Genomic DNA, 23,260 nt, shown 5'->3' on the forward strand with positions numbered 1-23,260 from the left:
GAGCAGCCAGGTTGTTGTCTCTGCTTCAATGAAAAACCATGCAGCTCCAGAACCCATTACACCCTTTGTTTAAATGTGGACAGAGAAGCTGACTTTCATTGAAATGTGAGAGGAAGGGGGAAGAATGATTCAAGGTTTCAAGGTCAGTTTATTGTCACATGTACCAATTAAGGTACAGTGAAATTCATATCGATATCAACATTTGTCTAAGGAGCCCTGTAGCGAATAGGCATCAGGTGGAAAATATTCTATTTGCAGTCAAATGTTACATTACAAGAGATGGTTGTATTTTGAACACAGAATCCTAAGTAATGTGTTGTAGTACCAATGATTCTAACTGTTGGTAGCTAATCATCTCGGCCCCAGAACATCAATGCAGAAGTTCAAAACATTGTTCTGACTTAAACATCTCCAGCTTTTCATAGAGTTATCTTATAAGGTAAGAACTGAGGATATTCATTGATGACCACAAAAATCACAGATCATATTAGCATCTAGCAAAGGTAGGTACAAATGCCAAGCCACCATCTCCAGAGAGGATCTAACACATGACATTCAATGGCATTGCCACCAATTCACTGACTAGAAACACACCTAGATCACCATCTAAAATACAGTGGTTCTAAGTGTGGGCCATATATTGGTTTTTAAATGATGAGAGACTCACCTTTCAACTCCTAAATGCCCTTCGCTGTCAACATGGAACAAGTCAAGAATCCAATGATTAATTTGCTTCACTTGTCCAGCTGAGTACAGAACTAGCAACATTCAAAAAGCTTGCTGTCCAGGGGAAACCAGTCCATTTGACTAACATCCTTTTCAACACCCTAACAATCTCCCCTTTCACCACAGGTGCAATAGTCCTCTAGTGCGTACCATCTATAAAATGCAATGTAGTTATGTTTCGGTGACTGCATGTCCCAAATTTACAACCTCCACCAGTAAGGTCATTAAACACATGAAAACACCACCAACTGCAGGTTTTGAGTCACACGCCATCCTGACTTAGAAACGTATAACCATTCCTGAATCTAGTTATGTTTGTGTACCTGACATAATTTCTGCATCATTATTGTGCAAAATTCCTAGCAAAGCATTGCAGGGAAGATCAGAGCAAGTAATTTCAAAAACAACTGATCAAGAATCTATCTATACTGCCTTAAAAATATCCACTGACTTGGCCTCCGCAGCCTGCTGTAACGAAGAATTCTACAGATTCACCACCCTTTGACTAAAAAATATTATCTTCACCTCCTTCCTAAAAGAATGTCCTTTAATTCTGAGGCTATGACCTCTAGTCCTAGACTCTCCCACTAGTGGAAATATCTTCTCCACATCCACTCTATCCAAGCCTTTCACTATTCTGTATGTTTCAATGAGGTCCCTCCTCATTCTTCTAAATTAGCGAGTACAGGCCCAGTGCTGACAAACGCTCTCATAGGTTATTCTACGCACTGGGATCTCTACTGGACCCTCTCCAGAGCCAGCACATCCTTCCTCAGATATGGTGCCCAAAATTGCTTCCAATATTCCAAATGTGGCCTTACCAGTGCCTTATAGAGCTTCAGCATTACATCCTTATTTTTGTATACCTCTTGAAATAAATGCTAGCATTGCGTTTGCTTTCTTTACTACTGAGTCGACTTGCAGATTAACTTTTTGGGAATCCTGCACCAGCACCCAAGTCCCTTTGCACCTCCGATTTCTGGAATCTCCCCGTTTAGAAAATAGACTATGCCTTTATTTCTACTTCCAAAATGCATGACTCCACACTTTGCTGCACTATATTCCATCTGCCATTTCTCTGTCCACTCTTCGAACCTGCCCAAGTCCTTTTGCAGAGTCCCTGCTTTCTCTACACTACCTGCCCTTCCACCTATTTTCGTATCTTCCGCAAACTTGGCCACAATACCTTCAATCCCCTTGTCCAAATCATTAATATATAACGTGAAGAGTAGCGGCCCCAGCACCGACCGCTGCGGAACTCCAAGGTAAAGAAGGTAAAGAATTTGTAAAATTGATTTTATTTCCCTCCCCCTAAATGCCTCAATATGTCCTGCACTTTTTGGTTTCATTTCAGATCTGCCGTTTTTGCATTAATGAAATACTTCTTACCTTCAGGCAGTACTTGTCCAAGTCCCAGGCAACAAGTACAGTACAATACAGCACAGAGGATTAGGGCTCTCCTAAGGATTAGATTAGAAAAGATTGATAGAATATATTAGAAACTTTGAAAAATAAACTACATTTATCAATTCTCATTATAAGTCATGTCAGTGCATTAGTGTTACATTCCTTTGGATATTTTTTCCCCTAACAAGATATAATCAACAATATAAGCAGGCCCCCAATTCTAGGATAACTACCAGTAAAACAAATTACATTCCTAAATGTTCCTGAATCAGTTCAGAGTTTTAACACAATCAACATAGGTAAAAGTTGATTCCATGTGTTGGTTATGTTTTATGACATTAATATATAATTCTCATTTCCTAATTTGGAAACATATTTTGCAACTGTCCTTTCTTGCATATTTACTCTCTGATGAATTTCATTGACATAAGCTCTCAGTCACCATTTTTCATAAACAAAAAAGTTGAATTAATTTTGAAGTCTCATTTAAGAACAGAAATAGTATTCTGGAACCATAATTAGGACTGGAACTGGGACTTTTTAGGTTGATGAAATGGGTAGCACATTGATACATTTCTGAAGATTAGTAATATATATTAGCATTGTTATCAAAAATACAAATTTCTATGGTCTCCACTGGTAGTTAATAAGTAGCTCATGCCTATCTTATAGTTGCAGTGGTTCCTTAAAATTAACAGACCCAGGCAAGAACTCGTGCAGAACTTGTGATGCACTAACATTAACAGGGATTTTATGGTTATGGATAATAAAGCAAAGGAGAAGGGAGGTTATTTTTGAAGAATTTAATTTCAAAATTATTTAAAGCATTTGTATTTATAATACTTTCTCTTTTTTTAATTAAACATTGTTTGATTTATGATGAAGATATTAGTTTTCACAATTTTAACAGCCAGAAAATGCAGGGCTGGCCTTTGAAAGCTGTTCAAGTTTTCCAAGGTGTTTTGGGGCTGAGATGTCCTCTGAGCATCATTGAGGTCCTACCACAGCCCATGTCTTGGCACTGCATTCTGAGGCACTTTGCATTAGCAAGATAGGCTCTCACCGACACTTGGTTACTGCCGGACCAAGGAAATTGCAGTCAGTGGTATGACCACTGAATTTTGAAGTGAATCAAAAACTTGCCAAGAAATAAGGTATGTTTCTAGTATCAACCCATTTAATCTTAACATCCTCAAGTTCTCAACCCTGCACACATTTTTTATGCATTTGGTCTGGTGCCTAAATAAATTTGAAGACCTCTTTTAAATAATTTATAATTCTTTGTTCTGAGGAATATGCCAGCTTCTTCAGTCTCGCCAAATAACTAATCTCTTTCATGCTCAGGACCATTTCACTAGATCCTTTCTGTACCTTCACGAAGGGCTTTCTTTATATTATTTCCGATTGTGCCATGACTAGAAATAGATTTGAATTCTGTAACAGCAGTAGTCAAACCTGTGTGCATTGTGGAAGTTCAACATAAATATTTTCCTTTCAAAACTTGTGTCAGCTTTCCATATTTAATTCTCCAACATATCAGAACAGCTTAGGAAATATATTGTTCCTCGGTGGCAACTGGAGCCTCAGCGGGAACCTCGGCGGTGGCGGTGGGGCCTCGCGATCGACCTGCGATCAGCAGTCGATGAGCGTGAGGGGGGGAGGGGAAGACAAGGGGACCCGGCGTGTCGGGGACCACCGTGAAGAACAATGGAGGACCTGACGTGGAGGGACGGTGGGAGAACAAAGGGGGACCCAGTGTGGGGGGCACTTGTTTTAGAATCCGCTGCCCAAGGGATAAGGCTGCGTTTGTTTGTCTGTTCGTTCCGGTTAAAGCGCTGTGCACACTTTTAAGTTCATTTTATTTTCAAGTTTTCGTGTACCTTGTTTTGTGTTATGACTGTTGACAGACCAATTTCCCTCCAGAGATGAATAAAGTTCTATCTTATCGTATCGTATTTTATTGTTTTTCAATCTCTATTTCAACCTATCCTGCCACGGAAAGATTTACAGATATCCATACATACAATGGTTTTAGATTCTTTTATCCCCTTTACATTGCACCAATTTATACTGACTTTCTTCACTTTCTCTTGCAAAATTGACCACTTCACACATCTATACATCAAGCTTCTATCTATATTCTGGGATTACTTTTATTTTCAAATTTACAAATTATAAATTGGCACTCCAATCATTCAATACATGAATATATCAAGTAATACTCAATCCTTGCGGACCATTGTCTACCTTTCTCCAACCTGAAAAATAACTGCTCACTGCAATTCAGTTTCTTGTCATTAAGGTAATTTTATGCTGCCCTTTCATTCCACTGGATTCACCATTGCATTACCTGCATTGACCCTTGCTGTTACCATGTCAAAGAAATCAAGTTAGTTAATCAAGATTTCTAGGTTTCATTCACTAATTCTCTTTCTCATCTCTACAAAATTTACTTGTGATAATACGTCTTTCATACAGATTGAATTTCCTGTAATGGTCACACTTTTTTCTTGTAGTTTTTTAGTTAGTTGGAAAAAAAACAAATTAAATCTGGAAATGCAAAGGAAGGCACTGAAGGAGGTTTACTGACAGTTTGGATGTGTGCCAGATCAGTCCAATGGGACTTCTAAGAGTTTTATTCCATCAATTTGTTTTTTAGTTTGTCCCACTTGGTGGGGGAGTTGAAGCCCAGACAGATGTTGCAGCTACACATTTCAAGCATTTTGAATAGACAACAGAAAATACAAATCATGACCAGCTGCCATTGTGGGTGCTCTGCGAAGTTGCAAGAAATGCTTGAAATTGATCACAAATACTTATCCAAATTTTTATTTTCAAATTGGAGAAGAAAGTTTTTTGTAATTTTTAATATGCAGTTAACAAAGTGGACCATTTATGTAAAAAAGATGAACTAAACAAATAAACAAAAAATTCATGGATGAGAAAGGATAAGAGGAAAATGACAAAATGCAAGCAAATGGAGCTAGCTTACACGGGGCATTTTAGTCGTCATGGGCAGGTTGGGCCAAAGTGTGTTTCTGTGCTATATGGCTCTGCAACTCTCTATGACTGTGAGTTTCATTATCAAACCTTTAGGAAACAAAAGTTCATATGCATATCAAATGCAGAAAAAACAAATGACTAGTCACTGGTCAAATCTGGACCTTTTGTACTATTGGAATGAGAAAGATAACATAGAGATATCTCGATTTTGTGACATCAGATCACTTCCACTGACTCATGGCAATAGTTATGGAAATGTAATCTGAAGAAGACAAGGAAGACTGGGAGAATGTAAAAATAAGGAACTGCAGTTGTTGGTTTACCAAAAAAGACACAAAGTGCTGAAGTAGCATCCCTGGAGAACATGGATAGGTGGCATTTTGGGGCAGGACTCCTCTTCAAACTAGTTGTGGGGGAGGGGGAGGGAAAGAAAACTGGAAGAAAGGAGCGGCAGGACAAAGCCTGGCAGGTAAGAGGCGGATACAGGTGAGGGGAGCTTTATATGGACAGATGGGTGGATAAAGGCCAGAAATGAAAAGATAGGTCCGAGACAAAAGTATTTAAGAGTTGTGAACTGTGAAGCTAGAGGAAGGAATGTAAGTGGATAGAGAGGAAGAGAGAGGAGAAATAGGTGTGAGTCCAGGTGGTGCATAGGGATGAGGGGAGGGTGTATAGAAAGGTGTGGTGGGGGGGAAAGGGGGGAGGGAGGGGAGTTTTGTAGTAACCTAAAATTGGAAAATTCAATGTTCATACCATTGGGTTGTAAGCTACCCAAGTGGAATAGGAGGTGCTGTTCCCCCAGTTTGCATGTGGTCTCAATCTGGCAATGGAGTGGCCCGAGACAGAAAGGTCAGTATGGGAATGAGAAGAGAACTTAAAATGGTTATCAACCGGGTAATCCAATAGTACTTGGTGGACCGAGCACAAGTGTTCGGCAAAATGGTTGCCAAGTCTGTGTTTGTTCTCGCCAATGTAGAGGGAGCCACATCGGGTACACGGGGTGCAGTAGTTGTGGTCAGAGGAGGCGCACATGAACCACTGTCTCACCTGGAAGGAATGTTGACATCCCTGGATGAATGTGAGGAAGGAAGTAGAGGGATGACTGTTACATCTTCTGTAGTTGCCGGGGAAAGTATCTGGAGAGGGGGTGACTTGGATGGGAGCAGATGAGTGAATCAAGGAGTTGCAGAGGGAGTAGTCTCTATGGAAGGAAGGCAGAAGGGGCTGAGGAGACAAGACATGGTGAGATCATGTTTGAGGTGACAGATGTGTTGGAAGATGATGTGTTGGATGTAGTGGCTGGTGGGGTAAAAGGCGAGAACCAGGGGAACTTTATCCTTATTTTGCCTGGAGGGAGCAGAAGTGAGAGCAACTACGGGACACAGAGGAGACCCAGGTGAGGAATCCATCTATGACTGCAGGGGGGAAACCACATTTACTAAAGACAGGGGACATTTTGGATGTCCCAGAATAAAAAGCCTCATCTTGGGAGCAGTTGCAGCGGAGACAGATACATTGAGAGTAGGGGATAGTGTCTTTGCAAGAGGCAGGGTGGGAGGAAGTGTAGTCCAGATAACTATGGGAGTTTGTGGGTTAGACGCAAGTCGATAGTCTATCCCGTGATGGTGAGAAAGATCAAGAAAGGGGAGAGGGGTTCAGAGTCCAAGTGAATTTATACGGCTGGGTGGAAGTTAGTGGCGAAGTTAATGAAATCAATGTGTTCTGCACGGTTGCAGGAGGCAACCCTGATGCTGTGATCGATGAGGTTGGAGAAAGAGTTGGGTATGGTGTCAGTTTACATTTGGAACCAGGACTGTTCAATGTAAAAGGTCGGCATAGCTGGGGCCCATGTGAGTGCCCACAGCTGCACCTTCAACTTGAAGAAAGTGAGAAGAGTCAAAAGAGCAATTGTTGGTCGCTGGGCCAAGCTCTGCCAGGCAGAGGAGCGTGTTAGTCGATGGAAATTGATTGGGATGATAGAATCAAGGTTCAATTACTGGTCCAAGTATTTAGAGGCATAGTCTAACGATCCAAAGATGTGAGTTTAAGTGCATTAAAACAACAATGGAATGTAAATTTGACAAATTAAATAATTCAGGTCTTTAAAACAAATAATCGCAGTAATTATATAATGGTTCAATCTTGTCAAGAGAGAAGATTATTTAATTGTCATATGTCTTGATAACAGAACAATGACATTCTTAGTTGCAACAGCATGAGACCTGTAACACAATACATACAGATAATATATAATAATCAAAAAATCAATAAATTAGTAACCCCAATACTAGTGTAAAAAAAAAACCCAAGGTCATCCGTATAACCAAAGACATACAGCTACTGTACTTATCATTAAAACATATCTCGTTCACTAATAATATTTAGGAACAGAAATGTTGCTCTATGTCACAGGCCAGAAGGCTTTTAGAACACTGGCCTTCATCAGTAGGGCACTGAGTATAAAAGTTCAGATGTTAGGTTGCAGTTGTACAAGACATTGGTGAGGCCACAATTGGAGCATTGCATTCAGTTTTAATCACCTTGCTAGAGGAAACATGCCATTAAGCTGGAAAGAATGCAGAAAAGATTTACGAGGATGTTGCCAGGGCAGGCTAGGACTTTACACCTGGGAGCAGAGAAGACGGAAGGATGGACTCACAGAATTAGAACTTTCAATCAATATTCAGGCTATTTCAACATGATTCCAAGGCATGTCTTGTCCCAGCGGCAAAAGGAGTGACAGCCCAGTGGTATGAATATTGATTTCCCTCACTTCAAGTAGCCCCGGCATTCCCTCTCTCTCTCTATGCCTCCCGCACCCAAGTCGCACTAGCTTCTCATTTTCACCCAACAAACAGCTTACAATGGCCCGTTTCCTTTATCATTGTTACTTTTTTGCATATCTTTCATTCATTATTCTTTATCTCTCCACATCACATCTCGTTTCCCTTATCCCTAACCAGTCTGAACAAGGGTCTCAACCCGAAACGTCACCCATTCATTCTCTCCAGAGATGTTGCCTGTCCCGCTGTTACTCCAGCTTTTTGTGTCAATCTATGGGAATAAATAACATAGATTCCAGAACTATGGTCTAAATGCATCAAGATCAATTACGGAAAAGGAAATCTCTTGCTGATTACTGTCATTATCCATCATCACATGAATCAGTACTGCTTCACATTCATCAACAGTCTTTGTTTTTCCAGGGCGAGACCTCATTTCAGCCTTGATCGAAATATGGACAAAAAAGCTGTACTTCAGAGATGAGATGAAAATCGTGATATCAAGGTGACAGCTGAGCAAGTACAGTATTCATGAGCTCTGGCAAAACTGGTGTCAATGGGAATCACTGAGAGATAGATATTAGATAGATAGCACACCAAAGAGAATTTCACTGACCTTATTGACAGTCAGATTTGATCCAAACATGTCATCTGATTCACAAGTAAGTGCCACTATTAAACCGTGGCTGAAACCTGTTTTTAATCTATCATTTTGAATAAAACATGAAAATAGTAATGTGGTTTTCACAAAAAGCCAAGAGGTGCATTTACCCTCACAGGGCCAAAGTTTAGTTTAGTTTAGCAGATCCACTTCTGGGACCAGCACGCAGAGTCGCCTGGCTTGTGCGCCATCTTAGGTTGCACAGAAGAATGATTAAAACTAAAATGTCTTAAATTTTCATACGGCATAAATCCGCAAAAAACAAGAAAGTACTGGTAAAAATAACTAAATATAATTCTGATCAATACCAATTAGCACTTATGAATGTAACAATGGCTTCAGTCTGTTGGTGCCTCTTTTGCTCTCAAATCCGGTGATATTAAATGTATCGGCAGGAGTAGATTAACAAACTGTATCATCTGCAACTACAGAAATGGTGTTTTAAATCACTTGATTAATTAATAGCAATGGGTCTAGTGTTCATACTTTGGGAACATTACCCCACATTTTCTTTAGTAAAGACCAATCGAGAAATGGCATGTGGCATCTTTGCCATGCTCTCTGCCACCATATGCATATCTTTTACCCCATCTCATACTACCAGTTTATTATTTGCATGCTAATAGAAAACTTACGATTCCTTTTATGTAGACTTCCAAACTAGCTCCATGCTCTTTATATTTACTTACATTCAGATCTTTCTCTATTTGTCATCTTTCTTTATTTGTCATCACCTGCCTATGCTTCTACTCCCTGCTTACAAGCAGAAAATGAAACGGGAGGATCCAGTACAGAAATTCATGCATTGATCTTTTTACGGATCTTCTCTCTCCTGTCTTTTTCATGGGTCTTTTTCATCTAGGTTCCAAGACATTACACTGTAAACTTCACACACAATCATATAACCATGGAGACCTCTAAAGTGCAAATAGCAAATCACAGTTCCAAAATTCAGAACAGTCAAGTTTCTACTCCCTCCCTCCATGTCCCACTTAATTTCTAACAGAACTTCCTGCAAAGTTTGGACAACGTCTATCAAGAAATAATTTCACAGGGTCAGTCAAGAAATCATTTCTGAACCCGCAGGACATTGCTAGCTTGATTTATCTACTCTTCAACTATACAAAATTGCTTGCATCTCAGGACCAGGAATCTCAGGAACTACATACACATATAATTAAAGACCCCCACCGCCTCCTAAAATTGGTTTATCTTCAAAATACAAACAGCCTTCTACTAAAGGAAGTTAAGCCATGCAGATGGGCACATTTAGATTAAATATGAAAATGGGAAGGAAGGTTTCTCATTATCCATCTCTGCTTATTTAACCACTTCCCGTTTCCAATTCTGGGTGGTGCTTTATGAATTCCGTAAGGGTGGATTTCTGTAGCTCGAGCAGCCGTAACATGGGGGTCACCTATTTTGTTTTAAGGCAATGAGAGACAAAAAGTTGAAGTTACTGAGGGAGAAAAATATGAAAAACAGGTCCCTTATGTCGGAAAGAAAGACCACAAATAATGCTTGAAAAGCAATGATTAAGATGAAGAAGGGGCTGCTTGCAGGTGTAAAGCGGCTGTCCCACTTTCATGACCTAATTCACGACCTTTTTTACTTGTGGATATTTTTCATCATGCTAGATAAACGCCCCAATGTATTTGATGCCATGAGGACCTATGACTAGCATCATGGCCTGCTACGACCTACCTACGACCTCCTACGACCTTCTACAACCTCGTGACGATCATGCTGCGAGTATGAGTCAAGGGCAAACTCGGCAGAGGTCGTGACTTAGGTCGTGAAAGTGGGACAGGCCCTTTAGGATGCAAGAAGGCTGTAAAAGGAAAATCAAATTGCTGATTCAGAGTGAATGACATAGAAACATAGAAAATATGTGCAGGAGTAGGCCATTCGGCCCTTCGAGCCTGCACCGCCATTCAATATGATCATGGCTGATCATCCAACTCAGTATCCCGTACCTGCCTTCTCTCCATACCCTCTGATCCCCTTAGCCACAAGGGCCACATCTAACTCCCTCTTAAATATAGCCAATGAACTGCCCTCGACTACCCTCTGTGGCAGAGAGTTCCAGAGATTCACCACTCCCTGTGTGAAAAAAGTTCTTCTCATCTCGGTTTTAAAGGATTTCCCCCTTATCCTTAAGCTGTGACCCCTTGTCCTGGACTGTACAATAGAAACAGCATGTATGATTCTTGGGAGTTTTATAACTGATGAATTGTAACCCAAAATATTGCTAGAACATTGTTGTCAAGCTGGAAAGGGCGCAGAAATTTATGAGGATTTTGCCAGGACTCGAGAGCCTGAGTTATAGGGGGAGGTTGAGCTGGCTAGGATTTTACTCCTTGGAATGCAGGCGGATGAGGGGTGATCTTATACAGACGTACAAAATTAAGAAAGGAATTGATCGGGTAAATACAGTCTTTTGCCTCGAGTAGGGGAATTGAGAACCAGAGGTCATAGGTTTAAGGCAAGGGGGGGAAAGATTTAATAGGAACCTGAGGGGTAACTTTTTTACACAAAGATTGGCTGGTGCATGGAACCAGCTGCCAGAGGAGGTAGCTGAGGCAGATACTTTCGCGTTTAAGAAACATTTAGACAGGTGCATGGATATGATAGGTTTTGAGGGATATGGGCCAAACACAGGCAGGGTGGGACTAGTGTATATGGGGCATGTTGGTCAGGGTGGGCAAGTTGGGCCAAAGGGCCTGTTTCCACGCTGTATGACTATAAATCACAACTTACAGTGAGGCCTAATAATCTGGAAAAATGAGATGGTGGCAGTTAAGAAAAATGTAAATTGCCATCTGGAGTCAAATTAACTGGGCAGCAAAGAAAAAACACTCAAGATAGCACATAAGTAGAAGAGAAGCCAGCCAAAAAAAAAACTGACTTGAGCCAGGACTGTGACAGAGGTTTCATCACTGTTGTATACAAAAGACTCAATGCTTAAAGTATCATAAATTGCAACGGTATACGAGCCTTTTAATTGGAAAAAAGTGAGTGCCAATGACTTCAACTATGCACTCACGCATGTTCATAGTTGGTAGGTCCATTTGTGAAAGAAATCAAGAATTTGATAACAGGAAGTTCCTAATAAACCTTGGTTAAAATATGATGTTCTCAAATTATTAAAACAGTGTACCAGTTGTTAAGATTAAACCCACACATGGTCACCACATATGGTTCCAACTTTGCTATTTTTCAAAGGAATCCCTATAACGAATGTCAGAATATCCTTTTAGGAACTATGATTAAAATCTGGTAAAGCTAAACACTTGTATAATGTGGATTCAATGACAAGCAGCAGGTTTTCTCCCATCAGTAAAATAATGACAACTAGGACTCATCCAAAGATACGACAGGAGTCTCCATCATTTGCCTGTATCAGTCAAGATGGTCCAAAGGTCAAAATCTTTTAGGTTTAAATCATGTTAAATAGAAATACAAGGGAATATGGGAGCAATATGATGTGGATCATACCCATCACAAATTTGTCTGGACAACTGAAGATGAGCAATAAATGTATTTTACCAGCAAGTCCTAAGAATATACAGCAGGTTATGAGATTATGAGAGCCCTGAATCGTTTTTTTCCTCCAAGGTGTAAATGTCAAATAATAGATGGCATATTTTTATACTGAAAGCAGGAAAGTGTAAAGGATATGTGCAGGACAAATGTTTTACGCAGAGAGCGTTAGGTACCTGGAATGCACTGCGTGTTGGACGCAGATACGATAGTGGCAGTTAAGATGGTTTTTCAGATGGACACATAAATATGCAAGGAATGGAGGAGTATGAATCATATGCAGGCAAATGAGATTAGTTTAATTTGCCATCGCTTTCACCACAGGAGGAGGACCTGTTGCTGTGCTGTACTGTTCTATGTTCTACATCAGGCGTCATCTGTAGAGTGCAACAGAGTTAACATCTCAGGTTGATGACATTTCATTAAATGTGAGATTCCGATTAAAGTCCTTGATGTGAAATGTTAATTCTGTTTCTCCATCTACAGATTCCACTTCGCCTGCTGAGTATTTCTATCATTTGTTTTTATTCCATATTTCAAACGTTAATAGACATTTACAAAGTATCGACCTGCCATATGGATCAAAAATAGGAAATATCAAGATAGTCGAGCCTCTAGGATGGTCCTGGAGTGCTCAGGATTGAATATTAATCTCCAAGATACTACTGGGAATAACTCAAATAAAAAAATAATACAAGCATTAAAAATATCACGAGACATTTTGTCTATAAGTTGTAAAAATTTTGAAGTTGGGAACAAAAAGTCTGAAAAATTATTCAGTTGAATAATGAAAAGTTTTTCACGGTAACAATGATTTGAGGATAGGTATGCTAAGAAAATGAACCCGTGGGCAGCTAACAACAGAAGCAGGTAGAGTGACAAAGGCAATCAGGCAAATGTCATGTGATGAAATTTCTTAGTGATATTTCCAGCCAAAGTCCCATCTTTGAAAGTGCAAGTACAGAAGGTTTGTGCAAAAAACAATTGGTTTGATAGTATTTCCAAGGTCATGGTTTGGTAGAACATAGTATAGTAATTATTTGGATGAATATTGTACAGTATTGAACAAGCAACAAGGTTAACTGTATAGGATTTAGAACTCTAACCCTTCTTCTTGCATATGGCGTGCACAGCCTAAAGTTGTAGGACAACTTGTTCTATTTGATCTTATTTGATTGTGCAAGCCGGGTTGATTGCATTCGTCGAAACAGGAAGGTTGCAATCTTCCACCCCAACTCTAACCCATGTCCTCTCCAATGTACTCTCTTCAGCCCAGTGGAAATTAGTACCTCTTCTCGAATGTTGGTCATGCATAACATGCCACATTTCTGAACAAGGAGCACAGTGAATTTGCATGTCAGTCGCTATTGACAGTGACGAACTTTCCATGTTGAAAATCAAATTGTCAGATGGTGCAATTACTAATAATTCTCAATACTATCCATGCAGGGGAGGTATCAAGCTCATTCTGATACTTTGCCAAATGATATTATAGAGATGTAAAGTGACAAGATGAAAGGATTTTTCTTCTTTAAGAAGTGCTTATCTCTTCATAGAAATTCAAAACAAATCTTACTGCTGACAATTACACCCTTGAAATAAAAACCAGAAACAAGAGTAACACTCTGGAATTAGACATTTTCAACGGAACATATCAATGTTTCCAGTATGGAATTTTAATTCAGAAATGCTTGATAAAACAGATGTTAAAGAAATCAGTTCAAGTTAATGTCAATGACCAAACATGTTCTGTGCTTTATAAATGAAATGCAAGACACTTAAAACACAACATTCTCCTTTCTATTAAACACTCAGCTAATTTTGGTCAGGCCATAATACAGATATCTATACCACATCATAACTTGAATTATAAGGAACTGCTAGATAACAGAAGCCTTGACATGGAAATCCGGCTTTACGCAAATTCTTCCATCATTCTTTGAATAATTTTTGGAATAGGAAAATGAGTCACAGGTATGCAAACAACTTCAGCAGTAAAGGAAATACAGGTAGCAGCTAAATAATTCAAAAGACAACCAGTCATGCAACATTCCCGCAGTAATCAAACAGACACCATTATCTGTTGAGAACGCAGGTGCTGATTCATAGCAGGAGGCCATTTAAGAGATTTACTTTGGAAACTGACAAGGCAAACTTTTCTATGATGATCGTTAAATAATTTTGCAAACAATGAAACATTCATTAATACATTTATGTCATGGAAACTAGCCACTAGATGTCAGACAATCTGATTCTGTACCATTGTAACTGCACAGGAATGACAATAAAGAAATGTTCATTGACCTTTTTTGGAATTGCTCTTTCTGACATAAAAAAAACCCGATTACGGACAGTTCTCAGGAATGGAAAATTTACATAACCCAGGGACTGCATGTATGTTCTATTACTAACGTGCAAACATGGTAGCATCCCCGGGAATGGGAGAGAGAAGGAAATTATGCCGAACATAGGATTGTGCTTGGGATTGGGGTAATATCCCTATCAGTTTATGCTGGTAAAATGCATTTCCTTGGTATCAACTTGCTATTTTATTTTCTTCCACTGGGAATCCACTTCATTGTTTATGTCAAATTTCCTATTCTACTTTCCTTCTTCGGTTACTTTCACACTTTCCATTTCCTTAAAATGTTTAATTTTAATGCATGCCATTGTTCTCCATTATACGTGTACTCCCTTTTGTCAATTTGCCACCTCTGCTTCTTGAGCATTCTTTACCATTTTTTGATGTGTTCATAATGGCTTTGCCCCCTCCCACCTTTACCACCTTCGGTTTCAAAAAAAATATTGTTCATATATAATACCATGCATTTCGAAGAACTGCAGTTCTGCAATGGAAATATTAACTTCTTTCCTCTCAACCAGTGCTGCCTGACTTAAAGACAGTTCATAATTTTCAGATTTTGCTTCAGATTTCCAGCAGCTGCAATATTTAACTATTGGCAGTAGAAATAAGATATTGTACCTAACACTCTACTTTACAAAAGTCCATCTGTTTTCCATACTATAGTTTTGTCTACACTATTCTCCTGAAAGATGACATATATTAATTATTTTTCTAAAACAATGCATCTCTTGACAATAAACCAAACATTTGCCTTTTACCACTCTACACTTCCTCTCCTGTAATCAATTTAATTTTAAATAATACTCGAATACTAACGTCAATTTTTTTGATTACTCATTTTTCCTATTCAACAATGTCATGTCTTCAACATTAAATATTCCAAATTTTCAAGTATTTCCTTACAATTCAGTCGTCTACTACTAACACTCCAGCTTATACTCTGTTCCACTTCCAGCTTTAAATATTTCTGTTATTTAAAAAACTTGAGCGTACTATTCATAACTAAGGGCTGATTAAGATTTCGATCATTTCAGTATTATCACTTCAGATGTATGCATCAGCAAACTCCAACATGAATAATCAAAAACTTAATAATATTGGCACATATCCTGAGAGGCTGTAATTCAAAAATGGTGATATGTCATCTAAGTCAAAGCCCATTTGAAGATTCAGTTATGGGCAGCGAATCAGAAAAATATGTTGGCTTTGCAAGAATATATATTCATCAAAATTATACTTCTACTTCAAAGGTTCAATTTGTATTCACAAATTGAATAAATTATAGTCTCTGAATTGAGGAAATGAAAGGGATATTTAACTGATGTATAAAAATGATTTAAAAAAGGAGAAAATGTATACAACAGAATCAATTTGGAACGTTCACCAAAGTGTTGTGGATGTTCGGTCAACTGAAATTGTCGAGAACAAGAAATTGTTGGCTCGAGGTGACAGAATATGGAACAGAGATTGGCTAATGGAGTTGAGGCACAAATCAGATCAGTCACGATCTAATCAAATGATGAATCAGACATGAAGTTCAGATTGACCTGGTCTTGTTGTTAGGTTTCTATAATTTTCTGATATCTATCAAGATAGGTGAAGTCTTTTGGCATTCATGCAAACGTAAAAAACCGAACTCACTAGACTTCTAGACTAGACAATGATATCAATAATTTCATCTGTCTTTCTAGTTATGCTGCCTAATTGTACATTACATTTTGTTCTATAGAGTCATAGAGTGAACAATAAGGAAATAGGTTCTTCAGCCCAACTTGTCCACAACAAACATGATGCCCATCTACGATAGTCCCATTGATCTGGATTTGACCAATATCCCTCAAGCCTTTCCGATCTATGTACCTGTCCAAATGTCCCTTATATGTTGTTGTTGTACCCGATTTAACCACTTCCTCTGGCAGCATTTTCCATTTACGTACCATCCTCCGTGTGAAGAAATTGCCCCTCAGCTTCCTATCAAATCTCTCCCTTGAACTCAAAGATATGCCCTCTTTTTTTTATCCCCCCCCCTCCGAGAAAAAGACTGTGTGCATTTACCCTATCTATGCCATTCATGATTTTATATGTCTATAAGATCACCCCTCAGTCTTCCATAGTCCAAGGAAAAAATACATAGCCTGCCCAATCACCTTCCCTACAACTTTGTCCGTCCAGTCCTGTCAACATCTACCTGAATCGTTTCTGCTGTCTTCTCAGCTTAATGGTATGTTTTGTCATTTATATCTAGTGTGTATGTATTTTGTGTACTAAATATGTAATAAGTGTACATATACACTAAATGAACCTGCAATAATCTATTTTTTGCAGGTTCATTTAGTGTCCTGCATTATATATTGTGGTTTCTTCCCCACTCTCCCAAGAAGGGTCCTGACCCCAAAAAGTCTCCTATCCATTTATTCCACAGATACTGCCTGACCCCCTGAGTTACTCCTGCACTTTGTGTCTATCTTTGGTATAAACCAGCAGTATTATATTAGATATTTATTGTGTGCTTCTTTTTTAAGTTTAAGTAGAAATTGCCCAACGGCTCAACTTGGATTGTTTTCTGCGAAGATTTGGAGGCTGAGGGGAGACCTGATAGCAGTATATAAAATTATGAGAGGCATGTTTGGTCAAAATCTTTTTACCAAACGTCAATGACTGGTGGGCATAAGCCGAGCGGGATAACGTTTAAAGTAGATTTGCAGGGCAATTATTTATTTTTTTGCACTGGAATGAGCTGGTGGTGGAGGCAGATACGATAATAATATTTCAGAGACTCATGGATAGGCAGGGAATGGATGGTTATGGATCATGTGTAGGCAGAGGAGGTTAGTTTAATGGCCTCATATTTGGCATTGAGGGCCAAAGAGCCTATTCCTGTGTTGTATTGTTCTATGCTCAATGAAAAGAGTTTTCATTGGATAATAACAATATGAGTTTGTGGGGCATAAGGGACTAAATGTCAGCCTCTGTGCTGTTGTGAATCAAATGGTAAAAATTTGTTATTTAGGATAATAGGTCAGTTTATCTCCCTTTTCAGGGGTCAACCTTGCACTTGATATTCATCTGTACCTCACTAAGAATAAATATGCTCAAGAAAGATAATGATTGATTTTATTAGAATTATAGCAAGGTTAAAGGGTAAAATTCTGAGCACGAAACACTTAAACTCCTTGTGTTGCCTAAGGTTTAGAGGATAGAGGGATGAACCTATTGAGCTATATAAAATATAAATTAAAATAATACAGTAAGCCTGCGGAACCTTCCTATATGTGCATGTGCATGTGTGCCCATGTGTGTGTGGCGGGGGGAGATAGGGAGTATAGAGTAGGGGAAATTTAGATTAAAGGCACAACCGAAACCCAACAAAAATAGCATTTTGGAGAAATTGTACATTTTGCTAATTCAGGCCCCACTGAAATGGGTCAGATTGCCCGACGTGCTCCCACTTCCTGAATTTTTGGCCTCCATCTCAACTGCTTGCTGAATGTTGGACTTCCCTCTCAACCACAATTATGTCAAGCAATCTGCCAACCCAATTTCAGATCTCATACTTGTCTTTTTCCTGTAAACCAAACAAATCACGTCCCTACATGGGACAAGTGAACTGCAGTGTACCAATAGATCTGTATTGAGAAACAAATGATGATTACTAAGATAATACTTTATGGATATGATTTAACAACACAATTACAACTGCTAAGCTATACAGAGGATATTGCAAACTTGCTTCCAAGTCTATGCTAAGTCAGTTGGTCTCATCTTGGACATTTAATTAGACCTTAACAGATATATCTCAACTCCAATTGCCTATTGTGTTTCACACTCCCAGAAATCAATGTTTTCTGACCTTTGCTAATTGCAAATAACAAGAGTAAATGTTTTTCTGCAATATTTATGCTGCTGTTATTCATCCTGCAACTGAGATCCCAGGGGGTATCTCATTGCAACCTATAGCATAATGAAAGGCCTACATAGAGTGGATATGGAGAGTTGTTTCTAGTAGTGGGAGAGTCTAGAACCAGAGGGCACTACCTCAAAACAAAAGGATATACCTTTAGAATGAAGATGAGGAGGAATTTCTTATGCCAGAGGATGAAGAATCTGTAGAATTAATTGCCACAGATGACAGTGGAGGCCAAAGCAGATATTGATAGGATCTTGATTAGTAAAGGTGCCAAAGCTTACAGAGAGAAAGCAGGAGAATAGGGATTAGATGGAAAAATAGATCAGCCATGATTGAATGGCAGAGCAGACTCAATGGGCCGAATGGCCTACGTCTGGTCCTATGTCTTACACAATATCTTGGAGATAATCTTAAAATTAGAGATGAGTCATTTAGGAGAGAAATCAGCAAGCATTTTTTTCACACAAGAGGAGTGGACATCTGGAACTCTCCCAAAAGGCTAAGGATGTGTGGACACAAAATGTTCAAGACGAAAACTGCGAGATTTTCCAAAAATAAAGGTATCAGGATATGAAACAAAAACATATAAACAGAATTGAGATAATCCTACAGGCACTTTTATTTAGCTTGGTAATATTTCTGAAGGTACTTAATAAAGATGTAATATTCCCCAATACACACACTTTCAATTTCCTTTAGAATTGAAATTGGATTGCATAAAGTATTTTGGAAATATCATTTTTACTTGACAAGGGATAAACAATTATGTAGCCAAAGTCAGGACGCGGTTCTGAAAATTCTGTAATCCAGAGCTAAAAAAGATCGCTGGGGCAATCTCAGCAGATCAGGTAGCAGCTGCGGAGGCAAAGGGATGGAACAAGGGTCAAGAGACTGCACCTGGACTGGGTCTTGACTCGAAACGACAACTGTCCCTCTTTTTCCACAGATTCTGCCTGACACATTACGTTCCTTTAAAGGATGCTTTCTTGCTCGGATTAGCTGGTTATTTGGTAATGAAATGCACACAGTGTATATAGACATGTGCACAGTTAATTAAGGAAATTACTATAGATAAACTTGCATTCATTAAAAGCAATGGGTATTCAAAAAAAAGAGGATAGACACAAAATACTGGAGTAATTCACTGGGTCAGGCAGCGTCTCTGGAGAAACTGGATTGGTGATATTTTGGGTTGGGACCTTTCTTCAGTCTGAAGAAGGGTTCCGACCCAAAACGTACCTATCCATTTTCTCCAGAGATGCTGCCTGACCCGCTGAGTTAGTCCAATTTTTTGTGTATACAGTACCCTCCATAATGTTTGGGACAAGGACCCTTTATTTAATTATTTGCCCCTGTATTCCACAATTTGAGATTTGTAATAGAAAAAAAAATCACATATGGTTAAAGTGCACATTGTCAGATTTTAATAAAGGCCAGTTTCACCATGTAGAATTGTGGAGTACAGAGGCGAATAAATGAAAGATGGGTCTTTGCCCCAAACATTATGGAAGGCACTGTATCTTTGCTATAAACCAGCATCTGCAGTTCTTTTCTATTACTCATTAAACAGAAGGAGAATGCCACAATAGGCTGGTGATCATGTCAAGAGTATTTAATTGTCATATGTACCAGCAACGGAACAATTAAATTATTTTGTGCTGCAACTTCACAGACCCATTAATGCAGTAGCACACAATTAGTAAAATGATAAATTAATAATCAGTCAAATTAACGAGAAAATAATAATGCTAAACCGAAATATATAGTGCACCCAAAACAAAGTCCATAGTAGATCATTATTGCTGAGGTAAAGTTGCGGTTAGTGTCGTGTAGTGCTCAAGAGGCTGATGGCTGGTGGGATGAACGTGAACGTATCAGTTTTCTGCCTTCTGTACCTTCTTGCCGATTGAAATAACGAGATGACAGCGTGGTCTTGGTGGTCTAGGTCTTTGATGATGTTAACTGTTTTTTTGAGGCGGTGCCTCCTGTAGGTGGCTTAGATGGTGAGGAGGCCAGTACTTGTAGTAGACCAGGCAATGTCTACCACTTTCTGCAGCTCCCTTCATTTCTGGCTATTCAAGTTACCGAACCAGGCTATGATGCAACCAATCAATATGCTCTCTACCGTATACCTGTTGAAGTTTGATAATTTGCCGACATACTAAATCTCCTCACACTTCTAAGGAAGTAGAGGCATTGAAGGGCTTTCAGTGTGCTAGCCCATGACAGATCTCTTCACTGCCATTGATGTAGACAGACTTTCCTTTCCTGAAACCAACAATCAGCTCCTTGGTCTTGGTGACAGTGAGAGCAAAATTGTTGTTCTGTTTCCATTCAATCAGATTATCAATCTCCCTCCTGTACTCTGATTTCTTGTTACCTGTTATTCACCCTGCAAATGGTGAACTAGCGACAATTGTAAAGATGGGGCTGGAGTCGTGTTGAGTCTACACATTAATGGGTTTAGAGAGAGCAGAGCATTATCATAAAGTGCTCCTTTGTTGATGGTCATCTAGGAGGAAGTGTTAGAAACAAAGAACTACAGATGTAGGTTTATACAAAGAAAGACACAAAGTGCTGGAGTAACTCAGGCAGCATCTCTGGAGAAAAAGGATGGGTGACGTTTCAGGTCAGGACCCTTCTGCAGAAGTTTTGACCCAGTTCCCCAAGTCTGATGTTAAGTTTAATACTTAAACTTGGTGTTGAATACTGAACTGTGGTCGATGAACAACAGCTTGGCGTGCATGTTCTTTGGGTCCAAGTGCTCCAGAGCAGAGTGGAGAGTGAACAAGATCACATCTCCTGTTGATTGGTTGTGACGGTAGGCAAATTGTGGTGGGTCCAGGACCTCATTAAGGTAGGAGTTGACATGTGTTATATTCAACCTCTCAAAGCACATCATCACTACTGAGCAAGTGCTATTGGTCAGTAGTCATTGTAGTCAAACAGTTGGGGACTTTGTATGTCAGTAGCGAGAAACAAAAGCACCAGCCAATTGGTCCATGTGGGTTTTAAGAACACGTTAGATACATCATTGGGGCTGGTCGCGTTCTGAGGGTTTATCTTCATGAAGGATCTTCTGACGCGTCCTTGGTGACTCAGAATACAGTATAGTCGGGGACCATGGGGGCCTGAGAAGGTACATCGATGATCACCCTTTCAAAGTGAGCAAAGGACTGAGCTTATCCAGGAGTAATGCAACTCTGTTACTTAAGCTACTACTTGATTTCACTTTATAGGAAGTAATGGCATGCAAGCCATGTGCAGCTGCCGAAAACATCTGATTTTCCAGTTTAGACCAAGCGAGTCTCTTTGCTTCCTCTATGGTTTTCTCGAGGTTGTGCCTGAACTTCATATATGATCCTGTATTGCCAGATTTGAATGTCATAGATCTCATCCACGGTAGATTGCGGACTTTCTGGTTCGTCCATGACTTCTGATTAGGGAAACTTTGGATGGTCTTGGTGGGAACATACTCCTCCACACATTTCCATATGAAGTTGGTAACACCTGCAGCATTTTTACAGTTCCATTGCCAAGTCCTTGAACATCATCCAGTCTACTGACATTGCTCCAGTGATGTTACTAAATATTAAGTTCCCACATCATGTAAAAGATGTCAAATCTTCTTCTTGCGTATGGCGTGCACAGCCTAAAGTTGTAGGACAACTTGTTCTATTTGATCTTATTTGATTGTGCACGCCGGGTTGATTGCATTCGTCGAAACAGGGGCTGGTCGCGTTCTGAGGGTTGCAATCTTCCACCCCAAATGTCAAATGTGACATGGGCACTTATCTATAGAGGTAGAGAAAACCTGGAAGACTGGTGATCTTGGATCATATTAATACACCTCCTAGTGTACCTGTAGCTCCAGCAGATTTATACTGACCTGTAGCCTATCATATCTGCCACTGCATGGCAAGGGAACGCCAAGGCAGGTTAACTAGCAAAACAATATTTTCTGTACACCAATCACACAAAAAAAAACATTTCCATCAACCAAAAAAGGGATTTTAAGAACAATGTGTCTTGCAATACGCTTGAGGAAAAGCATGAGAAAGCATCTAGAAATTTAAAACACATTCTCCAATTATCTCCCTTAAGTAAATGTATTCACTGTGCTCGATTTGGAGCAACACAATTTAAACAGAATAATATGTTAAATATCTGCAACTGTAAAAATTGGAAAGGAACACAGATGATATATGTGATATGATCATTATATTGTTATTATTAGTCTGATTCCAGATGCCCTGAAATATAATTGATGATCAATGGGCAATGTGACAAAATAACTTTTACTGAGTTAAAGAGGTATGTCCATTCAGAGGTCAAGTATTGCAGTCCAGGAGAAATCACTGCGGGTTTGAGTCGGTCTCCACTGAACAGAAATATTCACAATGCTAACTACAGAACTGGCAGGCTTCCAGTAGTACACTACAGTACAGAGAAACCTCTGTGGATTACAGTTATTAAACAGATATTGTATGCTTCTAAGATTTTCAGTAACTGAAGACAAGCCATGAGAGTATTTAAAATAGTCAAGTTATTTTTGTACTTTAATCTAAAAGGTTAAAACAAGTGCATCCTGAAAGCAAGATGAACTATTCATGATTTTTTACTGTCCCTTATAAAATTAAGAGAAAAACAAAATAACATAAAAAGTCTGAATAATATTCATTACCCATAATGAATACCCATAATATTCTGTAACATCAAAAGCACAATTTGAAGAAGCTTAGACTGATATTGCATCAATTTCAAGTCAATTAAATTAATAAAAATGTAGTCCATTTCTTGATTTTTAAACAAGAAATGTTGGTTATGCAAATTTGGCCCAGAGAGAAAACATGCAGCAATGCTCC

General features: G+C 39.1%; 1 protein-coding gene across 2 annotated transcripts in view; it reads right to left on the reverse strand.

The window, feature by feature from the left end:
- Nucleotides 1–23,260, reverse strand: part of col27a1 (collagen type XXVII alpha 1 chain) — a 323,681-nt gene that overhangs the window by 292,514 nt on the left and 7,907 nt on the right. For both annotated transcript variants that reach the window (XM_033048904.1, XM_033048906.1), the window contains exon 2: nt 2,116–2,186. In XM_033048904.1, the coding sequence (XP_032904795.1) occupies nt 2,116–2,186 (71 nt within the window). The remainder of the gene's footprint in view (nt 1–2,115; nt 2,187–23,260) is intronic.

Source organism: Amblyraja radiata, chromosome 32 (assembly GCF_010909765.2).
Source record: "Amblyraja radiata isolate CabotCenter1 chromosome 32, sAmbRad1.1.pri, whole genome shotgun sequence".
Lineage (NCBI taxonomy): Eukaryota > Metazoa > Chordata > Chondrichthyes > Rajiformes > Rajidae > Amblyraja > Amblyraja radiata.